The 22,275-nt window shown below is 34.4% G+C and overlaps 1 protein-coding gene across 2 annotated transcripts in view; it reads left to right on the top strand.

Annotated features, from left to right (window-relative positions):
* Positions 1-22,275, top strand: part of LOC118199913 (uncharacterized) — a 52,679-nt gene that overhangs the window by 3,801 nt on the left and 26,603 nt on the right. For both annotated transcript variants that reach the window (XM_035371785.2, XM_035371786.2), the window contains exons 2-3: positions 15,806-15,940; positions 20,354-20,452. In XM_035371785.2, coding sequence (XP_035227676.1) covers positions 15,929-15,940; positions 20,354-20,452 — 111 coding nt within the window. In that variant the 5' untranslated portion in view covers positions 15,806-15,928. The remainder of the gene's footprint in view (positions 1-15,805; positions 15,941-20,353; positions 20,453-22,275) is intronic.

Below are 22,275 nucleotides of genomic sequence, written 5' to 3'. Positions count from 1 at the left end.
CTTTTTCCAACAATCTACTAGCCGAATTACACTGATGCTAGAAATTTTATGTAACAAAACTGCTTAATCATGACAAATATTCACTGCAAAATTGGGAAAAAGTGCAGAATCGCAAACTCCTTGCGCGTTTTTCAGAATAGCACATACACATAAACCATTTACACATAGACTTATTTTTACTTAAAAAAACATCCCAGAATTGCACAAAAATGGCATTGCACACACTCTTAACTTTATCCATCTACACTGCTATTTTCTCATAAATTACAAAAATTTGCAAGAAAATGCAGGAAAATTTTCTTAATCTTTAAACTCGATAAAAAGCACATATATGAAATTACCTGATCGCGAAAAGTACATACCCTTTTCAAGGATGAACATTTCCACATATAAAATGTCCAAAAGCTTTTACCTGTAAATTATCTATTATATTATAAACGTCACTAACGAATTTATATGCAAACATTAAAAATAGTGACAAATAGTTAGTGTCAAATATTTAAATTATTTCCATACGCGTTTACTTCAACTGAAACGTATACCAAATTCCTGCAAACATAAAATTCACAAAATAACTATTATTTAATTAAAATATCACTAAACCATGTACACGTCGACTTATTTTTACTTAAAAAAACATCCCAGAATTGCACAAAAATGGCATTGCGCACACTCTTCACTATATCCATTAAATCTGGTTTTTTCTCATAAATTAGAAAAATTTCACGAAAATGCAGGAAAATACTCAACGTATACTACTCAAACGTATTCCAAAATACTACAAATATATAACTCACAAAATCACGCTCATTAAATTAAAATATAATTAAATTAAAAAACACTACTTAAAATATAAATGAGCACATACATTAAATTAATAAAAGTTAGATTACAGTCCTAATTACTTTAAACTAAATCATTGCTAATAACAATTTTCCAATAATACCACATTAATTTATTTACTCCTTACATTTAGAACAATGCATAAAAATAATATCCTCAAATGATTAAAAATACTAACTTACCTAATCTTCTTCAGAATCTTCATTACGTGGCTGCAGTACTACTGCTAATTTCTAAATCCTAAATCCAGTAGTCAACTGGAAGTCTATTCACCAAGTAATAAGAAATTAATAAAATTTCACCTATACTCAAATTACTTTCAGCAAACCACGTACCCTTCCTTGCACTCCTTTTCACAAAATGTCCATTTTCACCATATTTGCCATTTAAACTTAACTGTAATATCCTTCCTTTCACACAATCTCAACTTATTATTATTATCAGATAAATGCATTAAAAATTTGGAATTCACTTTACATAGTGCCATGCAATCCGAAAATTAATCAACACTATTTCACACAACACACAATGAAGCTTTTCCAAATTAACCCCCTTTTCCGATTAAAGAACTGTAATTCGTCCATTAATGTCACATGACATATCTCATAATCTCTCATTTCCCTCACACAAAATAATGCGTAATCGGAACTGAGTGCTTCTCACATTATTACCAAAGTCCTAGGTAGTAACCTTTATCGCCTCCAAAATGTCGCCAAACTACCAGTTACCATATTCCAAAGATCAGCCAAACTTTTACCTCTAAATTATGTATTATAAACGTCACCAACGAATTTATAATGCAAATATTAAAAATGGTTTCAAATACTTAGTGTCGAATATTTAAATTATTTCCCTGCACGTTTACTTCCACTGAAACGTATACCAAACTGCTACAAACATATAATTCACAAAATAATTATCATTTAATTAAAATATAATTAAACCATGTACACGTCGACTTATTTTTACTTAAAAAACATTCCAGAATTGCACAAAAATGGCATTGCGCACACTCTTCACTATATCCATGTACACTGCTTTTTTCTCATAAATTAGAAAAATTTCACGAAAATACATGACAATTGTTAAGATTAACTGATTTGTTATTCACATGAAGCCAGAACCAGCGCCAGAGCTCATATGTCTCCACCGTGTGTTAACAGAAGTTTTTGATTGTGATGACAATGCCCCAATCATCAATCAATTAACGGACGACAAAATCTGTAGTATGGTTCTAGAACCAAAAATACCGTTACCGATAGTGAAGAAAGTGACACAGAAGTTATTGTAAAGGGAAAAGTTTCGATTTACAAGTTATTCAGAATTCTTGACACGGTGGTAGTAACTGAATAAGAAATTATATCTGTGTATAGAATTAAAGAGAGAGTATTAGCACAAAAACAAAGCAACTTAAACAGCATACATTGAAAGAAAAGTTTAATAAAGTAAGCATATAAATATTAAGCTCTTTTTTTAATTTTGATACCCTTTAGATCATAAATGCTTCATTATTTCATAAATCATGATTTCATATTTTTAATCTCAATCTTACTAGATTTAAACTGATGATGTAATATCTGGAAAAATCTCAAGTCCGCAATTGCCGAAGTCCAGATCTCGGATTTTGTACTCTATTATACAGTTCTTTGATTTTTAGCTCGAATTTGTTTTTATCATTGCATTTATTTTATCTCTAATGGAAAACAAAGTAATGCTTTGTCCTTGTAATCCTAAATTTAACTCATTTAACTTTCCAAAAATATCAGCTAAGTATGCTAAACGTGCTAACCATAACTCACAATTTTGCAGTTCAAATTTTGGATCACAGAGGAAAATTTAAAATTCTGATTGAAGCTCAAAAAAAAAACGATTTAAAACTTTGACTCTTGATAACCATCTTATTTCGGAATATAAGCAGAAGCATTTCATGTTCACTGTCCATCTCTTGGCATAAAATTGTAAATATTCTTGAATTTAAGGTTCAGCATTTACTGAAATTAACAATTTCCACAGCTTCATTCAAAACGATTTAGGGATTGTTTTGGCAATGAAAGCTTCACGATGAATAGAGCAGTGAGTAAATTTAGTTACTTGTGACTTTCTGTATTTGAGGAATAACACCAGAATATTTTCCTGTTAAAGCCCAAGCTCCATCTCTACATACGGCAATGCACTTATTCCAAGGAATATCATTCTCAGACATAAAATTGTCAATTACGTTGAAAATTTTATTTGCAGTTGCTCTATCATAAAGAGATTCACAAAATAAATACTCTTTGGCAATTCATTTTTCTTCTTCAAAAAGTATGTAAACTGATAATTCAACAGAGTTTGTTATATTAGTACTTTCATCTAACCGCAGTGCGAAGTACTCACGTTTTAGTTCTTGAATAAGTATTTCTTGTATGGAATTTACCATTTCATGAATTTGTTGACTTACTGTAATAGAAAATTATTAAGTTCATAACCATTAGCCTTTTTTGTTGAATAATGTTAAAATGATATCTTTAGCTGCTGGTAATATAAGGTTTTCTCCAATAGTATGAGCCTGTTCAGTCCTGGCTTACTAGGTAACTAGCTTCTGAAGCTTTTTCACTTGAAGTAAGAAAACCTTTCATTAGTTGTTTACTATTTCTGAACTCCTATAATTTCCTCTTAAAATATTCTTCAGATTTATTCTTTAAATTGGCATGCTTAGATTCTGGATGTCTTTTAAGAAACGATGGTTTCATACATTGGTTGAAAGTCCATTTCATCTACATTCCAAGTAAACCCGAATGATAAAAAACTTTCATTATATTTTCTATGAAAACTTTTTCTTTTCTTTTCAATATTTGTAGGGCAAGTAGGTTGTCCTAGATCCGTTCGTCACCTATGATTCATCGCTTTTCCGCTTAGTCAAGAAGACAAAATACCTGCTGTTATAGACAGCAAATTGACATAAAAAATTATGCTAATTGAACATGGAGAAATACGAGGCCAGAAATGGTGGGGAATAAAGTGTAGATGTGCGAATAAACTCTAAAACAAATAAATTTTAAGCTTTTCTTCCGTAAATTTTGTTACCCTTTGGATAAGTGCTTCATTATTTCATAAATCGTGATTTCATATTTAATTCTATAATTTCTACTTGCCATTTTACTAGTTTTTATTGATGATATAATATCTGTAAAAGTCCCGAAATCGCCAAAGTCCCGACGAATCTGGATCTTGGACTTTGTACTGTACAGGGTGATTTAAAGTCCACAACTTTCGTGGCACCTTGCTTTTGCCTGCTGCTCATAAAGTGCCATATATCCTCGTTTATTTTTCCTCCCTTTTTAAAATAATTTTATCATCCAAAAATCGAGAAGGTAAATATTATGTGACTGGTTTAACAACCAAAAGCTGCGGCTACGGTACAAACATGACAAATGAAAATGTTGGATAAACTGCAAATAACTATCACAGTATTATTTTGTAGGGTTTATATTTATTTTAAGTTTAAACTGTCTTTCCTGTCAAGCCTTACTTTCCCCTGGAACTGCCAATGCCAGAATATGTAAATTTTAGTAGAACGCGCAAGGATTCAAATTATCAGCGGAAGTATTCTGAGTTAAATAGAAAGGAAACGAGTTCGAGGTGTGCTGTTCGTACTTCACGAGCGCGGAGGTAGTTAGCCAGAAATTGAAGAACCTCGCGTTTCGGCCTGTGTGCTTGCCTCAGAGAATTGTTAATCGTTCAACGTGATATTCAAAGTTTGCTGAATTAGCAGCGGTATTGTAAAACGCGGTGAGGTTAGTTACTTTTAGAGAGCCTCGTAGTTAGAGTCTTGTTATTATTTTCTTTTCAGGTTCTTATTTTTATTTTACCGCCGGGTCGGCGTAGTTTGTGAGCGTCAAGAGCACGCAATTGTAATTTCTTAAGTTGAATAAAAAGGGACTTAAACCCTTAGCAAGACTCTGTCTATTTTCCAGTTTCAACAGTCACCTCTTGGTTGCGTGCAAATTGGAGGCGCGCAACTCTACATTGGCGCCCGAACACTTATCGAACTGAAATGGCCGAAAATCGGATGGAAGCCGCGGGTCAACACCAAGAAATGGCAAGCCAATTGGAAGGATTTGGAAACCCTTAGCAAGACTCTGTCTATTTTCCAGTTTCAACAGTCACCTCTTGGTTGCGTGCAAATTGGAGGCGCGCAACTCTACATTGGCGCCCGAACACTTATTGAACTGAAATGGCCGAAAATCGGATGGAAGCCGCGGGTCAACACCAAGAAATGGCAAGCCAATTGGAAGGATTTGGATACCTGGTCCAGACTTTGAGAGCGTCAATCAAGCCAAACGTCAATTTCGACGGAAAAAATTCGGTGACGATATTTCTGGAAGGCCTAGAAAATCACTTTCAGCTCTACCCTGTGCCTGAAAGACAAAAAGTTGCCATTGCCACATCTGCACTAAGAGGACAGGCCGCGATATGGTGGAAGAATATAGGCAAATTTTTATTAGGGGAATTTGGAAGCCAGACATATGCATTTGAAAATTTCAAAAAATCGTTAGTAAAGGCCTTCCCCATAGTGAAAGATCGAGCAAGGCTGGAAGCCGAACTATATAGTTTCTATCAACGGAATATAGAAGAGTTCACGGACTTTATTTTGCAAAAAATTAAGCTGACGGATATGCTGTATGGGAAGAAACCCGACGCGGAGATTATTGAAATAATCTTACCAAGATTGTTATCTGCTGTTCAAGACTACTTCGAAATTAGAAGCCCAAGCACATTGCAGGAGCTCTTCGAATTGGCGGTGAAGTTTCAAAATCGCAGAATAGCGGAAAAAGTTAGAGGGGCATCGTATTCTCAAAGTACCCGAAGGCAATCTTCAAATGACCAGACCAGAAAGGCAAACCGCTCTTATGGAGGAAAGAGCTATCAAGCTAACTCATCGAACCTCGAAGGTCAAGGCCCAAAAAGGAAATTTGAAAAAAAACCGTCCGCGTACCCAGAAGGCAGAAGTTGAAAAGAAAGCTTTGAACGAGTAGAGGGGCCTGTGAAAGCGAGAGTCCAGACCCCGGAAGTTTTAAAAAAACCCTCAAAAAGACATTTAAATACGGTCATCGTAAAAAAACTCACATCAACATTGTAAAAATAATTCGCAGGGGGATTTTTCGCCGTATTAGCTAATTGTCATTGATCGCTTCTCAACTTTTTTTCTCCGCTGTGTAAAATTTTCGTTTCATTTATTGATGCACGTGTAAATTTTTCATTTCATTTATTGAAATATTTTTTTATTTATGTACGCAAGAGAATTTCACTATGAAATTTCTCGATATAAATAGTGATATTATACAATTAGAAGAAGGTGTCCAGAATGCATTTAGGTGGAATTGGATTGAACGGAGAGATGGTAATGGGGATACCATTGGCACATGGTGCAAGAAAATAAATGTTGCTGGACAAGCATATTGTGTTTTTTGTAACTCACTGCTGAAGTATGGTGGGGAAGGATTCAAGGCTTTCACAAATCATTCTAAAACTGTGATGCACATAAAATATTCAAAGTGCATTAGACATTCAATGACTTTAAGTAATTATGCTAATTCAAAAAATACTGATGACTTACTGGAGACTGATGCTCGGCCATTGGATATAGTGACAAGAAAAGCACGCCAAGAGGTATTAATAACTTCGTTTATCGCCGAGAATTCTCTTTCTTTCAGTGTAGCTCCCAGTTTAATTGAACTCTGAAAACAGTTGAGCCGCAATCAGACAGCACTAAACTTGTTGGAAATGTCAGGACTACTGCATGTTATAAGATGAAATATGGGCTCGCAAAAACTATTAAGGAAAATATCATTAAAACTTTAAAGGAGACTCCATTTTCTCTAAATTTGGATGAAAGTACTAGCAATGTTCAAGAAAGTATACTGGCAATATTGGTGCAGTTTTATGACAACAATCAAAATGAAGTTGTAGTTCATCATTTTGCATCTCTAAAGATGGAATCTTGCAATTCAGAAGCTGTTTTTAAAGCAGTTGTTAATACTATTGAAGATAATAATATTCCATGGGCAAACTTAATTAGTGTATTAATGGACTCATGTAACACCATGCGTGGAAAAAAAAAAAGGGTGTTGAAACCAGACTACGATCAAACAAAGCACCCCACTTATTAGATATTGATGGTGACACATGTCACACAGCTAATAAATGTGCAAAAAAAAATTTGCTTCATGTTTTGATAGATACTTAGAAGATTTGTTTGATGACATCTATTTTGATATGAAAAGCTGCAGTAAAAGAGAAAATTTTTTCAAAATCTGTGAATCCCTTGCCATTAAAAAACTTAAGCCCTTGAAGAGACCAGACCATAGGTGGGTGTACATTTTATGTGTTTTAGAAAGAATCGAAGATCTGTGGGATGCTCTTATTGCATTTTATTTTCACTACTTGTATAAAACTGATGAGGGAGATTATTTTTCTTATGTTGAAACTGTATACAATAAAAGAAATATTTCTGCAGCTCAGAAAAAAATTGTTGAAGGGGTGTTCTTGCTTGCATTCCCAACAACTCACAAAGGATGCTTTAGCTCGGGAAAAAAAGAATACTAAATGGGTTATTTGTTATGCAAAACAAAACTTTATTGCATATGGCATTATATTCAGCAGCATTACCAGAGTTCAACACATATATTAAATTATTTGAAACAAAAAAACCAATGCTTCATTTAATACATTCCAGTGTTTATAAATTGATGGCAGAATTTTTCTCTTTTTTTTATGAAGCCAGAAAATATAGAGTGCACATCTTATAATGATTTATTAAAGGTTGATGTCACAAATCCAGAATTCCATCTACCTAGCAAAGTAATATTTACTGGTGCAGAAGCTTCCACTCTTCTGAAGAAATTATCAAAACGTCATTCAATAGCAAAAGAATTCCAAATTTCTCTGATGAAAGCTTATACTAATACAGCACAGCATATGAAACAGAAATTACCCCTTAAAAATTCATATCTAATTAGTTTTACAGCATTAGATCCAGAGCTAAGAGGTAAAACCAGTACAATATTAGCTTTTGAAAAATTATCATCTTTTATGTCCCATATTTTTAGCGATAATGAAAAGTCAAAAGTAGAAGCTGAAATAAGGTTATGCCAGAGTGATATTGATATCACCAAAGAAATGCTCTACACATCTGATGAAAGTGGAAATCAAGTCAAGTGTACAATTGATAAATATTGGTCTAAAGTTTTTAATATAAAAGATGATTTCACAAATGATTATAAGTATCCTACATTGGCTAAATTGGTCAAAGCCTGCCTTAGCTGCTTCCATGGCCCATTAGTGGAAAGTGCATTCAACTTAATGGATACACTTGTCACTGACTATAGAACCTATCTTAAGATTGATTCCCTAGATGCAGTGCAGACTATTAAATATGATTTAATGGCTTCTAAAGAAACCTCATGTGAAAAATATGGCTAAAAAAATCCAATGACTGATCCAATTCACAAAGATCTCTTACTGAATATGAACAGAAGTTGGAAAACATATCAAGAGGACTTAAAAACGTGTATTTCAGATGAGTCACCTATAAAAGTCTCTGAAAAACTTTCTACATTAGCAGAAAAGCAAACTGCTTCTACCTCTGCATGTGCAGTTCTCGAGGAAATTTCTTCAACTGTAAATGAGGAAAATAAAAGTCAACCTTCCTGCAATTATGAAATTCACCACAAAAGAAAGACAAGCCCACAAACATCAGAAAATAAAAAAAAGCAGCAGAAATTAGATAATTTTTTTTAAAGAATTAATTCAGGTAATTTAAAATATTTACATAAAATGTAGTAGTTTATATGTTTGAAAATTTATGGTTATTAATTTTGCAAAAAAGGTAATTCATTGAACTTTTATAATTAGCATTCAATACTTCATAATTGTAATTTTTCATTTCTCTCCCCCCCCCTTCTCGAAACACCAAAATGTCGGTAGTAAGTCTGTAAAAGTTTCAGGGGATTTTTTGGGGTCCCACAAACACCCCTGATACAAGAATATGTGCAGTGCCTAATTTTAATTGCTGCCTGTTTATAATTGGTTTGGAAAAGATTGTGATGGACTGTGATTAACCAATCAAGTTCAAGTGAGGCACAGTTGCATCAGAAGATGGCTTGGTCGGAAGCTAAATCGGAAAGATTTTGTCGAAGAGTGTCTTTTGGGAGGCTTTTTGCCTTTAAGGCTGTGTTCAGATGGCGGCGTAAAGGGCATACAGACGTAGTCATAAGGGCATAAAGTACGGGAATTCAGTTCACACTTGCAAGAACGGGATGTAAGCTGTGGCCAATGAGAAATGCTAAATTTGCGCATGCGTGAATGTGTCTACAACTTTTCCGCGCTGTTCTCCTGCTCGATTGATTTCCCGCATTCGCTCTGCTTGTTTTGTGACAGCGAAATCTTCTGTAGAACGCCGCTTCGTTTTAGCTTCACTCTGATTGGTTGACGCTTATCCCAAACTTAGGGTGTTCCAGTTTTACAGACTCTTGAATGGTCCCTGATTGAACTTGGCTAATCCTTTTGTGTTTACAAAGTATTATAAAGAAACATTTCTGAACTGATAATTACCTAGCAAATATTGCTTTCCAGTTTTTGTACTTGATTATTGCACCAGTTATATTTATAATTTCCTATCACTTGAATCTTACTGATTCTGCCTGTTGACTCTTTAAGCCTCAAATCATCCATAAACAATTATAAAAGGTGAATGTGCTGCTAACTCCGTGGAATTGTAGTCTGAATGCCAGTTCATGTTTGCTTTGTTGTGTTTGGCCAATGCTTGCATTATGTGTAGCATCTAGTGTTCTTGGTAAGCATACACTGCTACTAGACCTATGTGAAAGTTTGTGTAGCAAATTATTGCTTTAACAAGAAGATGAATACAACAAGGAAAGGGTAGAAAAGACCCTTTTATTGAACTTAATTTTTTACACATGGCATGGACTTACGTGGTTACAATTTCGTCGGTCTCTCGTGGGTGAGGAACTTAATGGTAACATAAATTACAAGGTTACCTGGTAGTTTAAGAATACACAAATTAATTTAAACTAACAGGTTGGCTCACCCTACACCAGCATTTTAAACAGCTGGTAGAAGTAACAACGTGGGCACTCAGAAGGGAGAACATGCTCTGACTAAATTTTCACTACTTCAATTTAAATACGATCTCATTCACTTATTTTATATCCTCGTGAGGGAATCATGAAAGGACAGAAAAGGCTAACATATTAAAATAACTATTGGTAAAAATAGTATATCTCGCATTTTTTCCCGCTAGAACTTTTTAATTATCACCACCAAAATGGTCTTTAATGACCTTGATAAAGATAATTTAATTTTAACTCTAACCCTGAGTCAACCTTTGCAAATTTTAATTCTTAAAATTTCTTAATATAATTTTCACGGATGAAATCGTACCATTTTCATTACATCTGCAGCATTTTTCTTAGTATTTTTTTCCTGTTGGTTTCCAGTCCTCTGGAAGGTAAATACACTCTTTTGCAAAAAAAAATTGAAGCACCAAGGACTTTTGCAATCATGACGAAGCTTGGTATGCAAAAGCATCTTGATTGAACCTGCAAATTATCAAAGTTCCAAGGCAAATGAACAGAAATTACGATCACAGTGTGCATTTCGAGTGTGCAATTCACAAAGTATAAAACCAGTAAAAGAGGCGGAAAATTTATCTTTTTTTTTTTTGTTGCTGCCATTGTATTGCCGTAAAGAAGCAACTAAAAATGCCATTACGACAGTATCAAAGACCTTACAGACAACTAAACTTCGAACGTGGTCGCATTGTAGGGTTGCATGAAGCTGGGTTATCATACTGAGCAATAGGCCGCCACCTGCAGTGTACAGACACTGCTGTGTAAAGATGTTGGCAGCACTGCTTGCTACAAGGTAATTGCCGACAAAATGAAGGCCCTCGAAGGCCAAGAAGCACAAATGTGAGGCAAGATAGGATAATTGTTCGCCAGGCCCAAACTACCCCAACAGTATCATTGTTGACTATTCAGTGCACTACAGCCACGTCTGTACCTCCCATGGTACTGTCCACCATCTCACAGTGCTTGTCTGAGGCGGGATTATTTTCACAGAGGCCTTTAAGACTGCCTTTGACCCCATAACATTGGGAGTCATCTGGAGTGGTGTTGCACTAGATCATCATGGCTGCCATCGTATAGTGTTCAGCGATGAATCCCTCTTTACTCTTGAAGCAGATAACCACCGTGTTTGTATCTGGAAAGGATGTGGCCAGCGGTCCCAATCAGCCATAACCCCTGGTGTGATGGTGTGGGCTGCTATTTCTTATGACAGCAGGTCGTCTTTAGTCATGCTCCATACATTTTTAACAGCTCATCGATATGTTGATACCATCCTGTGGCCAGTTGCATTACCCTTCATGGCACGTCATCCTGGGGCTATTTTCCAACAAGATAATGCTGGGCCACATGCCGCTCGCATTTCTCTGGACTGTCTCCGTGAGGTTGATACTCTTCCTTGGCCAGCAAGGTCACCAGACCTTTCACCAATTGAACATTTCTGGGACATGGTAGGACATCAGATTCAGGCACCACAAAATATCGCAGATCTGGAGTGAAAACTGATGAATGCCTGGCAGAATGTGTTGCAGGATGACATTAGGAACCTTTACCACTCCTTGCCTTGACGAATTCAAGCATGCTTTGCCGCCAGGGGCGGTTCGACCAACTACTAATTTAAACACTCAATGGATGTTCGTGAACAGGTGGTATGGCCTTGATTTTTTAATCATTTTATTATCTGTGTGTGAGCTATACACATATTCAATTTGATAAAAATCAACCACTTCCTTCATTTTGCTTCGATTTTTTAAAAATTTTTTATTTTATTTTATTTATTTATTTATTTTTTTGCAGAAGAGTGTAGTTTAGTACACTTAACATATTCAGTTAGCTTTTTGAAGGTTTTGCACAAAGGGATTTATTTTCATTTAGCATCACATGAGGGAACTTTTATTCACCATATTCTTTCCAAGTCTTAAATCTCTCCTCTGCTGTCTAGTGAGTTGTACTGAAATGAGAGCATGTTTTCATGTAAAACATGTTCAACACTACTACCTGATCGAGTAGACTACGTGTTAGAATTTTGATGTGCCAGCTTTCAGAAATACACTCTATATTGAATTCTTAGCCCTGTAGTGCTAATTAAGGTGAAAAATTAACTTAGTATTGGCTGAAGAGCTTAACTTTAAATTTCATGGACTCTCAAGCTAGTTTTGAACTTAAATTCTGCTATTAGCTTGACTTTCTCTCCTTCATACATGCACACTTATTTCTGTTTTATCAGCATGCACAAAACACTTTTAGTTTTAACTCATATTTTACAAAAACCATTGTGTTTACAATTACTTTACCTTAATTTCCTAAAAACAATTTCAAATCATTTATATTCAACAAAATTCACTAGTTTAAAGAGTAACAAGGTTGCTTCACTTAATTGAAAACATGCCAAAGTTTCCTAACTCAGTCTTTTAGACAAAAAATGAATATCATCTTCCTATTTTTAAACTATACATATTCTGATAAGAAAAAATAAAGAACATCTTGCTTAATACAAATCAAAAATAAAGTTGTCCTTGATCGAGGCAATGAAAAGAAATGCAGAAAGTGATTGTCAATGAAGTCAGCTATCCTGGGAACATAGTGCTACAATAGTATGCTGTAATGTAAGAGAAAATTTGTTATATTTTTAAAAATAACCACTAAATTACATTGTATTTCCAAAATGTAATTTCCCACTAGCTGTGAAAATTCTGGTGAATTTGCTGGCTGTATGGGAGTTTCATGGTTTTCTTCTTGTGTGATATCAATATGTACACAGATTCCCTTTAAAAGGTTCTCCACAAAGGCATCCCTTCCTTTAGGCAGATAAAAGTAGGAAATGCTCGCATGCTTTGCCATGATCTAAAAATCCAATCCAAAATGTAGCACTTTGGCTTCAAAACAGCAGATGCTTAGCTTGTCACATTTTTAGCACAATCTGCATTAGATACTTTTGTCTTGTAATTGCTTCCATGAAAGAAAATTTAAGGAGTAGAAATAATGACTACATACCCCCCCAAATATACTTATTTCTTGTATACACTTTCTGCAGTTGCTGGTTCATGTTTAATGTGAGTATGAGACAGTTTCCTTTAGAAATTCCTCTACAGATGTATGCCGTCCCTTAAGCAGATAGCCATTGTGTGCCATCTGCTGAACCATATTTGAATAACTTAACCTTTTCAGTTGCTGGTAGTATAGCATCAAGAGTTTTTGTTCCCTGTATTCTGATGTAGCATAAATTATGCTAGTTATGTCTCAGGCTTATGTGGAGCAATGCATAGTATTTCTTCGCAATTTTTTTATACCTTTTAATTGAATATATGAAAATGATTGCAAAGTCATTTATGTATCAGAAATGTAAGCATTTGAAGATGCATCATTCAAAGATGAAGGAATAAGTGGCTCATATTTGTTGGAAATAAGCACTGTGTTTCCCAAATACCATTTCTAAAAACACTTTAGCTTCTCCACAAAACTCCCATCTTTTAACCCTTTCCGGCATGCTACCTTTTAAAGTTGCAATTTCGACCCCCCCTCCCCCCCGAAAAAAAGGTAGGCAGTCTAATCAGGCCTAGAGGAGTATACAGGTAAAATTTTGTGAAGATAGCACTTATCGTTTTAATTCTGTGGGTGTGTCCAAAGCAGGCACACTGAATGAATAGAGCTTCGAAAAAGTGCTGAAACAAGCATTGCGGGAAAACACATAAAAGAGAGAGATTTTGCTCACAATTAAAAAACACTAGATTCTGAATACCATAGCAGATTTAGCATTACCCAGAGTGTGCCACAAGAAGGCCTGCTATCCTACACCCCCCTAAAAAAGCTCTTTTTGGTTATATGATGATTACATGCGTATGAATGGAAAAAAAGTAACTTGGGTATATGATATTTATATTATTTACATTTCATATTTACACTTTCGTCTATTTTTTTCATGGTGGTACTTTGTGAAGAAAGTGACACCACCATTGAAAAAGCACAACCCAGTATTACGTGTTTTGCACATGTACGGGGATCTGTATTAGATTCGCTATCTGAAAGCAATATGTAAAGCCTTTCAGTGATTCAGAAATGGTCAGCACTCTCTGATCCATTTGAAAATTAATTAAAAATCCGAAAAAATAAACTAATATTATGACTACAATTAGAAATTATAAACTATAAAATAAAATTAACATCTACAACTCAAAACTGTCAAACGTAGTGTTAACAAAACTTCTTTGAACTAAAGCAAAAGAGAAAAAAGAACTGCTCTAGTGAAAAAACAAACAGCTAACTGATAAAATTACCCTGACCTTCAGAAAATCACCCCAACAGTTTCTTAGTTGATAACCAAACCTCCCCTCCAAAAAAGAAAAGAAAAAAAAAAAAAAAAAAGAGGGAGAGAAACGGGAAATGAAACACACATGTGGATCATCCACCTTTCTATTGTCAATGAACTGACCGGATATTTGCAGAGAAACAAAGATACAGTTATTGGTCTTGTCCTAGTCTCTTAGTGATCCCTTTCTGTGTACATCTGATGTTCGTCGTTCGATTTTAGGCAAGGCTTTAAGGTAAAAATTTAAAACTAATATAGAATGAGGAGATTAGCATACAGTCAAGAAAATAACATAGAAATTTCTTTTCAAACAAATCCTTTTATATCCTGAAAAAGATATGGAAGATTTCTTTGAAATATGAGGGTCTTTAAAAACTAAACATGGCTAAAATATATGGATTGGTTTGTGTTTTGCTGCCATCTAGTATAAATAAAGAAGGTTCAGAGTAACCTATAAATCCTTTTTCATTGATTTTTTTTTTCTTTGCTTACAGAAGGAAATTTTTAGGCGAGGTGTGCAAACACCAACCAATTTTTAACTGTTTCTTACACCATTTAGCCCTATTCTAAAAAAAGATATGGAAGATTTCTTTGAAAAATGAGGGTCTTTAAAAACTAAACATGGCTAAAATATATGGACTGGTTTGTGTTGTGCTGCCATCTCGTATAAATAAAGAAGGTTCAGAGTAACCTATAAATCCTTTTTCATTGAATTTTTTTCCTGTGTGTACAGAAGGAAATTTTTAGGTGAGATGTGCAAACACCAACCAATTTTTAGGTGTTTTCTTACACCATTTAACCCTTTGTGGCACGCAAAGGTAAGAATGGTCTAAGAAACGGTTAAAAATATACAAAACAGTTGTTGACTGGAATAGTTAGGCAGCTTGCCTAAGGTGTGTGTTAATTAGGTTTAATTTTTAATCGGCTATCAACAATCATGAAGATGAACTTTTTTTTTTTTGTCTCATTAAAAGCTATGACACAAAAATACCTAATGTTATTTGAAAGCAAAAATTATTTATTTGTTGTTCTAGGAATACTGGCAATTTCCAGTGCTAAATATTGCATATTACCTTAGAGCTAGTTTGTGTCTCAAAGTGAGCCAAAAATATGATTTTGTATTTCTTACAATTTTTTGGTGATCTAGCATTTAAAAATTTGTCAGTTCCCCCCCCTTCTATTAAAATAAAAGTGTGTACATTTAAAGGTTAATTGGTCTAAAAATTATGTTAGTCTTGTACTGTTGATTTTCTCAAGTGATTGATTAGAATTTGTGAAATGTACAGTTTGTCTATTTTGAGTTTAGATATTGACTTATATGATGGAAGTTATGTGACCTTGAAAGATAAATTAGTGTCAGAAAGTTTCACACACAGTTATTTTATGAAAAAATATTAAGTTAATAAATAATGAAAATTGGTAATTAATTTTGCAGTATTCTGTGCATATGAATGTTTTGCATGCCTTAAGTTTTTTCTTACTTTTATTTTTTCCTGTTTTAATAACTTTTATCTTGATATATTTGCAGGAGTAATCAAACAGTACATTTCCAGTGAAACTAAATTTTGAAGTAGAGCAGTCCTAGTGAAGAATATATCTGTAGTGACTTCTTTTTAAGTGGATCACTGAAAAGCACACGCAGTGAAAAAGGATGTCTTCAACAGTATGTTATTCATTTGCTCCTTTGTCATGAATTCTTTATACACTAGTTTTAAGTAATATACAGTTTTAGGCTGTTATCACACATCCATTTATTTCAGACAAACAACTGTTTAGATAATATTTCTACCTTCTTTGCCACTGAAAGAAAGATGCACTTCCCCCCCCCTTTCATTCGAAAAAAAAAAGATGTAAGTTGTTCATTTTCAGCAACCAATCAACTATCAGCATTGAATTCTTTGTCATCAATCATCATTTGTATTGGGGAACTAGTTTCCCCTTTTCATGGTAACTCAAAATGATCCATGGTGATTGGCTGTTTCATATCATGAGATAAAGTAGAACAATTTTTCTGAAGAGTTGTTCTTCTGAAATATTTTGAATGTGTGATATGACCTTTAATTATATGATTGAAGAATTGTTTATTTACTCTAGTAAATGACTTAAACCTTCTTAAATGTAGAATAAAATTTCCTACTTTTCAACTTCCAGTTTCCTGGAAATCTCGTCGGACAGTGTATCCAGTTGTATTGTACTCTGAGACTATTTATCCCAGTGATCTAAGACATTGTGATAATAGCCTTACCACTGCATGTGAATAAATAATAAAGTTAAATGAAATGTACTGAATATTTTATTCTTACGGTGCAAGTTAAGTATAACATGGTGTAAAGCAGTTTTCACAAAGTGCAACCTGACACATTTGGAAAATAGGCCAGGTTTCTTTGTATTTGTTCCCTAATTCCTTAAAAACACTGCAAGTGTAAAACCCCATCTAAAAGTGGGTTTTAATTACCCAATACGGAATGAAATCTTATCTCTGTGATATATGTGCCAGTTAAGACTGAAAGGGTTAGAAAAAGTTATTTTCAGCTGGAAATGAAATTTATTGAATTAATGAAACTAAAATTGTGCAAATTTCATTTAGCATAATTTTTTCTTTTCAATTTCTTTTGATTATGAATTGTCCTAATCTGCTCTGGACATTTGTAGAATTTTGTATGAATGTTCAACCAATGTTTAATCAGTAAATGCATATTAAATAATGGCTGCATCCTAATCTGCTCTAGACATTTGTAGAATTTTGTATGAAAGTTCAAGCAATGTTTAATCAGTAAATATATATTAAATAAATGGCTACATCAAATTGATCTTTGAAGGAGATTCTATTACCAGTCATATATATATATATATATATATATATATACACGAGGGTTGGAACTTTAATAGTGGCAACTATTTATTTACAAGGAATGCAAAAGTGATTCATGTCACCATGTTTTACAGTCTTTCAATATAGTTGCAGAATACCTGTAGCAGTGCCTGTTTTGTTGATAGTTTGAATGGACCGGTCTACTGCCGCAAGAATCTCAGGAACAGTTTGGAAGCGAATGCCACGAAGTGGTTCCTTCATCTTAGGAATTTAGTCACAAGGGCTTAGATCTGGGAAGTATGGTGCTTTGTAAAGCATTTCCCAGCCCCATCGATTGAACAAATCAGTCACAGCTTGTGCTGCATGCGGCCGAGCATTGTCATGCAAAATGAGAGGAGCATTCTGCAGAAAGTGTCGTCGTTTTTTTCTCAAAGCTGGTCTGAGATTGTGCTCCAAAAATGAGCAGTAATACTGTGCAGTGACAGTATGTGTTAGGATAACACCATCACAGTCATACACGAGAATAACTTTCACATTGCTGGGGTTCTGACAAAATTTCGAACGTCGTGGTGACCCGTGATGACGCCATTCGTTTGATTGGCGTTTCAGTTCTGGCTGGTACGACCGGGCCCAAGTCTCATCCAGCGTAATGATACGGCGTAAAAAAGCATCTCCTTCACGCTCATAGCGCTACAGGTGGGTTCAGGCAGCATCGTATCGTAGCCATTTCTGCATTTCTGTCAATTGATGTGGAACCCATCGTGAAGCAATTTTTCTCATAGACAGGCGTTCCTTCAGAATGTGCAGCGCAGTCGTATGTGCTAATCCTGTTTGTCTGGCCAGCTGACGAATCGTTTGGCGGCGATCACTGTCCATTAGTGCGGCAACAGCTTGCACGTCTGTATCGCTGACACTCGGACGACCTGGCCACAGCATGTCTGCCACGTTTTGGCGTCCTTTATTGAATGCTTTCACCCATCCTGCTACTGTTCTGTAAGGCAATGCAGATTCCCCGCAAGCCTCTTGAAGCCCTTGATGACACTGTCGTGCTGTACGACCTCTGGCACATTCAATTTTTATCCAACATCATTGTTCTTGTTTTGAAAACATCCTGACAACACTTACTTTATACCGCGAGTTAATACAAGGATTCGTTCTTCGCATCACTCTGCATGCGCGTGACGTAGGCAGGACGAGTCTTTTTGCTGAGAGGTAAGTTAGGTATGTAGTTTATGTATGGTATACGCAATATTCTTTGGTTTTGTTGCATAGTTTTTTTTCAGCTGTGTTGCCACTATTAAAGTTCCAACCCTCTATGGACAAGGTAGTGGAACTGCATGCAAGGCTGTTTAGATGATCTCTGATTTTGGATTTTTTTTTGCTAATGGGTAGCAATGCTCATTCTTATTGAACATCTGTAGTAGTATCAGAATATTCGGAAACCAAAATTATCACTTCAATGGATAGGTCAACTTGCCAGATTTACACAATTAAACATGTGAGGTACATTAAACTGCTGGATAGGCATGAACTAAATGCTTGTCTAGATACTCTACTATCTGAAAAGTGGTGTAAATTTCTACAAGAATTGACAGTTTAATGATTCGTATGAAATCATAGGATTTATATTTCTGTAAGAGGTGACAAGACATCTTATTAAAGAAAGATTTGTTGGAAAACAATAGAGTTAATTTTTCATCTTTTTAAAATTTCCATAAATTTGACTTTTAGTTGGCAAATATAGTAATTTATAGGTACTTACATATTAACGCCACCACAGCAGAAGTTAAGCTAATGCGCCAATAAAGAGCAATCCTGTTGTTCGCGTGCAGTTATCCTTCGGATTCCGTTTTGCCTTGTTGTTTGCTGATTTTTGACGCCATTTTTTAGTGCTATGAAAATGCGTCTTTGAGATTTGCCAAAAACGGAAGATGGAATTTTATTTTTTCAGTGGCGAAATATTTTACTAAAAAATGAAAATGTACCAATTCGCATGATATGAAACTTTATTTTGGTAAACATATGTTTTGGAAATGTAATTTAAGGCAATGTGATCAGCAAGTGGGTTTTAGAAAAGACAACTGGCTTGAATGAAGCAGGATTCCATTTTATTCAGCTTTGAGATTCATATACTGCTGGTGTGAGGAGTTGACGTTGATTAAATTTTGTGAAAAGCAACTTGATTTATTGGATAAAACTGTTATAGATTGGAACAATTACGTGTGTGAATTATGTGTCTTTGATATGGAGAATAAACCAAACAAGAAGGTAGGTGGACCAGATTGCATTGTGGAAATTAATGAAAGTTTGTTTACTTAGCATAAAAATAATTGTGGTCAAGTATTACCTGAACGGCAGGTGTTTGGTGGTATATGTAAAGAAACAAAAGATTTTTTTGTTGTCACTGTTCCTAATAGAACTGACTTTACCCTCCTTAATAAAATTATTGAAAACATTGCAGATGGTAGCACAATTTATTCTGACATTTGGAAAGGTTACCAAACAAATAGAATAGAAAAAAAGGATTCCCACATGCTAAAGGTAATCATAAATACAATTTTATTGATCCTGATATAGTTTGACCGTCTCAATCGCAACTCTGGTTGGCATTCTGCCGAAACACATAGGCTCGTCCAAAAGGGGCGATATTACTTGCTGTGACATAAAAGGTCTTCTGTTCTCAGGAAAGCGGAAATCTTTCCAGTGGCTGGAGGGAAAGAAAGTCCCCATCCTTCCACCCTATTTTGAGAATAATTCGGTCCGAATGGTGCGTTTATGTTTGCGCTCATGGTCGCGGATGAGGCGGTCGAACTATACAAGAGTTCATACACAAACAGTTGAGAGAATGTGGGGCAGTGGTAAATGGAGAAACGAGATGTAGGGGGACAGCGAGACATCATTTAGAGTCTTATTTAACAGAGTTCATATGGCGACAGCATAAGGTCAAAGAAAATAGACTGTTTTAAATCTATGGTGATCTCTATATTGGCCCATTTTCCACCGAAATCCAATTGACTACATTGATTTTAAATAAAGTATTTTATTTTATGATTTGTTGCAAAAATTTTAGGTGTAGATTGGCGGCACTTAAAAACCACCTAATCTGCAGCTGCAGTGGCGTTAAAACAAAAGTGCCAAATTATGTTTAGTAATGCGTTTGTGTAAATTGTTTTCATTTTTCTGTGAACAATTGTGAAGATTTTATTGGTGTCAATATCCTTTAATTTTGACTTGCAGTTTTTATAAGTAGCTTTATTTTGATAGCCTTTCTCTGAATGGCCCCGTGAGAAAAAAGAGGAGTTTGCCAAAGAGCGCATGGAAAAAATGAAACTAATGAATGAAAAGATTAAACAACGACATCGTGTGAGTTACTTTTATTCATATTTTTAAAAACTGTATCAGAAATTATTTTTAATTCTTGAATTATTTTGATTTCAGGAATAAACTGTTACATTTACCTCTGGATTTGGGATAAAGAAAATCCATGTTACATGAATGTAGGATGTAAAAGCGATGCTGAAATTAATGTCATCTGAATCACATTTACAGCACATCTGCTGTCTTTTTTTAGTAGTCTCTATTTGCAGACTTTGTATGTAGAAACAGGAATTTTTCTTGCTACTTGATGGTCCTTAGGTCCATTTATTAGATCATTCTGGACTGGACTTTATACTGTTATAATGGCTGAATTTAGAAGACAAGAAAAATGTGAAAACTGGTGTGAGGCAAGTAATTCAAACGTATGAACGTACTGATAGGCATATACAATGAACTAGGGTAGTGCAAGTAAAACCATTCCATCTGCCAGCTGAAAGCCTCCACTGTTGTGATTGATTTGGTCTAGTGTACTACAAATCTGCACTATTGTGTGAAGAGAATACATTTCACTGAGCATTTTCACTAGATTTTTGTTCCTGCATATTTATGGCTTTTGTTCTGGCAGTTGAATTGTAGACAATATTTGCAACAACAACGCAGGCAATTTAAGTTAGCATCTGGTCTGTGTACCCATGTAGGTCAGTTTTTTGTGTCCCACCCTGAAGTTTATCTAATAGAATGCCTAGCAATAAGCAGACCCAGGGATGAGTAGCTAAATGGTCAGGATCAAGATCATGTGTGCTGTTAGCCAGTTTTATTGCTTCTAGCCATCTCTTTCAATAATAGACATTTTAATCAGTAATTTCTAAGATTTAAGGATTTGGTTCAGTAATTTTTTTTTCACTTTTCCAGTTTAATGAGCTTGCCTATATAAGGTGGATGCAAATCGTAGCTCTTTGAGCTGAGAACTTTTATGAGATTGTTTAACCTGTAGGTACACGTCTGAATCTTAGCTCTCTGAGCTGACTACTTTTATGAGATTTGTTCTCATGTAGTATGTGCACCAAGGTTCTTATATAGCCTGTATTTTCAGAACTGCTGCTTGTAGACATATACTTCCAGTCACAGAAATGCTTTAAGTAACACAAGTATTCATGTTGTGTCATTTTTAAATTAAAAGACCATTTTGTAAAAATTGCAAAATGTGACTTTTAGTTAACCTTGCAGTTATATTTAGTCACAGTTTATACTTATTATAAGGAATATAACATAAAAAAATTGATTCTCATGTGACAAAAGTTGACTGAGATATTTAATTTCATAACTTGAGAAGTTTATAAAAAATAAGTTAGAATAATTTAAGATTGATTTTGATTTCTCTTCTTGAATGTTATTCAGTGATAGACTTGTAATTTTGTTACATTTGGTAAAGCAAAATAATTTTCACACAAGTAATTTGTCATTCTAACATAACAAATATATTATTTTTTTATGAAGTTTTATTTCTATAGAATCATGATATAATCTTCATTGAAAGAATTTGAATTAAAGATATGTTTTCATTTTTAATTTATGCAAATTGTGTTTCAAGTTGACTATGTACCAATATTCAAGTTTGCTTTTGGGAAAAAATTATATTCATCAGTACTTTTCATGACAGTCTGCATAGCAATGCTTGTCACGTAATCTACTTACGACAGGAACCTTTTCCTGTTATTTAACCCCTTACTCTTAGCAAAATTTTGATAGAATTTATTCAAAAATTATTAATTTTTTAATGCTTATGAAATTTAAAATAAATTCATATAATAAACACTATATTTCTCAGTAAATTGAACAGTTTTTTAAAAAATGTATTTTTTTTTTAT

The sequence above is a fragment of the Stegodyphus dumicola genome, chromosome X2 (genome assembly GCF_044657685.1).
Source record: "Stegodyphus dumicola isolate Sdum_Otavi_A_Nest chromosome X2, ASM4465768v1".
NCBI lineage: Eukaryota > Metazoa > Arthropoda > Arachnida > Araneae > Eresidae > Stegodyphus > Stegodyphus dumicola.
The sequence above is the reverse complement of the archived record's forward strand: the minus strand, read 5'-3'. Positions and strand labels throughout refer to the sequence as shown.